The 3,921-nt window shown below is 32.9% G+C and overlaps 1 protein-coding gene across 1 annotated transcript; it reads left to right on the forward strand.

Moving 5' to 3' along the window:
* The first annotated feature begins 658 nt into the window (after positions 1-658).
* LOC106756797 (zinc finger CCCH domain-containing protein 14-like) lies at positions 659-3,475 on the forward strand. The gene is made up of 3 exons (XM_014639381.2): positions 659-925; positions 1,305-1,365; positions 2,489-3,475. The coding sequence occupies exons 1-3, from the start codon at positions 853-855 to the stop codon at positions 3,237-3,239; spliced, it is 885 nt and encodes a 294-aa protein (XP_014494867.1). The 5' UTR covers positions 659-852; the 3' UTR covers positions 3,240-3,475.
* Positions 3,476-3,921: the final 446 nt, after the last annotated feature.

A 3,921-nucleotide genomic window follows, 5' to 3' on the forward strand; every position in this document is an offset into this window, starting at 1 on the left:
GTTCAGTGAGGAGTGGATTTAGAGAGAAGGCAGAGCTTATAGGAGTTTAACTTCTAGAGAGAGGATGTTCTGTAAGAATGAATTAGAATTTGTATTAAAAGCTTTTATTTATTTTTAAGGAAATAAAAATAAGAAAGTCAGGTTCTTACATGTAGCATTTTCATGCATACCACAGTACTTACAAACATATTATATGAAATTTAAATAAAAAATTTAAATATGAAAAAAATATAAAATCTTAATCTTTGTAAAAAAAATGTATTCATATGTCTATTTATACTTAATTACCTTTGTGATTTGTTAAAAAGCTTAGTTATCCTAATATGATATTGTTTATTATTCATATTTGACTTGATTAAAAAATAGAATCTGATAAAAAATTATCATATCTTAATAAATATCGAAAACATGTATAATTATATAAATGTATATAAAATTAAATAAAATATAAAATATAATTTACGTGACAGCATCAATAATCGTTGTCATGTGACGATTGAAGGAAGTAGGTAAAAATGTCATAACAAATCGTACCCAAATCCAACCAAATTGATAACATCATCAAAATAATATATTTATATATATAATCACAAGATATAAAAAAAATATATATCTTTTCTCAATCTTTATCACTTTATTCATTTATAGTCGCTTCAAACTGTCTGCTTTTTCCACGCTCATTGTTGCAAAACCCCTATTTCAGATCATCACTCCTCCTAGATTAGGGTTTTTCCTAATTCAGTTTCCATCAATTCTTCTTCGTCTTTTTATTTACTCTCATCGATTGTAAGCTTAGGTTTTCTCTGCAATCTTATATACCTAGAACTCGTCATTTCTGCCGGATCTCATTCGATGGATACTCGAAAGAGGGGAAGGCTCGAACTCGGTTTCAACTCCAATGGTGGATTTAAGAAATCCAAGCAAGGTTTGATTTTGAGCATTGTTGGTTTCTTGGGTTTTTGGTATTTTCCTTCGAATTTGTTTATTAGGCTTCAAAAGTTGTTTGCCTTTGTTTTCTTCCTCTGTGTTTTGTGGGTGCCCTTTGAGGGATGGAATTTCTCTCTCGTGCTTATGAGCGTAGGGTTTGCTTTGCTGTGGTAGAATTTTTTCAGATTAGTCTGTTTTGTAGTAAAACCTAACTTCTGATTTTCCTGTCTAATGAACTAAAATTTCTAAATGTTGTCACTGAAAAGTAATTATATTATAGTGTTATTGGTTAATACTAATAGTTTTGGAATAAAATTTACTAGATTAATAAGCGAAGGGAATATTAACTGAGAATAAGTAATAATGTTTTGCAACAGAAATGGAGTCCTTATCAACTGGTGTAGGAAGCAAATCAAAGCCTTGTACCAAGTTTTTCAGGTTCTAATCCGCTCCTATCTAATAAATATTTTTGAACTGCTAATATTCTTAATGGTGTTTTATTATAATTAGTTTAAGAATTAATTGTTTAGTTGCTTTAGAACTTAATTGGCCAATTAACTGGGCATTCAAAGCTTTTATACAGGTACGTACTGTTCTTTGTCTAAACAAGGTGTATCATAATAGGGTAGAAAAAGATAACAAGTGGATACAATGTAGTTGGCACCAAGATCACTTTATTGGTGATAAATTGATCGTTTCCCACTTAATGTTAATGTTTACCTATCATCTTAGTTAGTCTGTTTCCCCTGTAATTATGTTTAACATCAATTTTTCATCCATTAATGGTTTTTATTGCTTTTGAACCCACCTTTCAATTGGTAAGCTACTAACAAACTAATATGAATTGATTTCAATTGGTTGGGTCAGGTATTTTGTCAAAACTACATATAAAATTGTGGTGGTTTTGTACTTCAACTGGTATGGCAGTGCTAGGCTGCAATGACATTTTTATAGCGGAATTTTGGCATTCCTCTATATTCCACAATCTTTTCATTGACAATGCTGTTTGGTTACCAGTTGGCAATCTAAAAAGTATATTCATTTATTTGCAGCTGTATACTTATGCTTTAGTTCTTTGAGTGCTAGTTCTTTGATTTTTTTAATTCTTATTGGTGTCTGTCTTTACTGTGATTATATTTCATATTGAGTAGAGATGACATAAAATATTTTGGATGGGTAAAACTAGAAGCTATACTCATTTATATTAAGTCTTTTAGGCTGTTTTACTTGTTGCTGTGACCTGATTGATCCTAAGAAGTGGGCCTTGATTGGAGATCTGCCTGTATGAATTTGTCTTTCTTGTGTTTGGCTTAGTGCTATAGCTGTATTGTTTCCTTTCCAATTTGGAGGAACCATTCTGAAACTTTGTGACCTTTAAGCATTACATATGGGTGATGTATCAATATATTAAAATATAGTAGACGACCCTGATAGTCTAAGTTGCTTGTTTGTCCTATTTTGTAGATTTTGCTAAATAAGCCAGTAATTTCTTCATGTTACATTTTATACTTAAAGAAGTGGAAATGAGTTTGGTGTAACCTGATTTTGAATTGTCTTGCAGCACTTCTGGTTGTCCGTTTGGTGAGGGATGCCACTTCCTGCATTACGTTCCTGGTGGCTATAATGCTGTTGCCCATATAATGAATCTAACACCTGCAGCACCTCCAGCATCAAGAAATGTGGCAGCTCTGCCACCTGTACCAAATGGGTCTGCACCACCTGCTGTAAAGACCCGCATATGCAACAAATTTAATACTGCTGAAGGTTGCAAATTTGGTGACAAATGCCACTTTGCCCATGGTGAATGGGAACTTGGGAAGCAAATTGCTCCATCATTTGATGACCATCGAGCGTTGGGACCGACTGCAGCAGGTCGTTTTGGTGGTCGAATGGAGCCTTCTCCTGGTCCTGCTACAAGTTTTGGTTCCCATGCCACTGCCAAGATAAGCGTAGAAGCATCCCTGGCTGGTGCAATCATTGGGAAGGGTGGTGTGAACTCAAAACAGATATGCCGCCAAACTGGAGCCAAACTTTCGATCAGGGAGCATGAATCGGATCCTAATATTAGAAACATTGAACTAGAGGGAAATTTTGAGCAAATCAAGGAAGCTAGTAATATGGTGAAGGATTTGCTACTGACCCTGCAAATGTCTGCATCAAAAGCTAACTCAGGTGTTCCTGGTGCACCTATTCGAGAGCACGGAAGCAATTTTAAGACGAAGCTGTGCGAGAATTTNTCCAAAGGGTCTTGCACATTTGGAGAGAGATGCCACTTTGCTCATGGAGCTTCCGAATTGCGTAAATCAGTATGAAGTTTGTGTTTGTGAGGTACATTAGCCAGAGCTATTATTATTGTTGTGCATTGCCACTTTAGCAGTACTGAATGATAGTTTTGTTGTTGAGTTGTGTTTTATTTATAGCGTGTTTTGTTTATCAATTGCAACTTCCGCTTATATCATCAAATTCCTGTTCTCTTTAGCTGACCCACTTAATTGGAAATCACGGTTCTTTTCTTTTCCTTATTATCTATCTTGGGGTTGGAGAATAATTTTCTTTAGTACGGTAAAGTAATGTACTTTCTTTATTATTATTTAATTTATATACGATAATGTTTTATTCTTCTAAACGTGTTTTTATGTAAAAGTAGTATCTCGATCTCTTTAAATTGTGAAAATTAGTTTTATTCTATTTAAAAATTTAAAATTCATATTTCTAAAATTACGATAAAATGAACGATTTGAGGTAGAGTTTGGATTTAGGTAAATATTTCGGGAAGACTGAGGGGATGAATTGATGAAGATAAAGGGTGGAGTTGTTTGGATGAAAAGATTTAGAAGAATGAATGAAAGGATTTGAAAAAAAAAATATGAAAGGTTGTCTATGAGTAAGTGATGAGAATGAAATTTAAAAACATATTTTAATAGATGAAATTAAATAATTATCTAAATTGTTATAATTATAATAATAATAACTATTAATATATAATAAACACTA

Source organism: Vigna radiata, chromosome 3 (genome assembly GCF_000741045.1).
Source record: "Vigna radiata var. radiata cultivar VC1973A chromosome 3, Vradiata_ver6, whole genome shotgun sequence".
Lineage (NCBI taxonomy): Eukaryota > Viridiplantae > Streptophyta > Magnoliopsida > Fabales > Fabaceae > Vigna > Vigna radiata.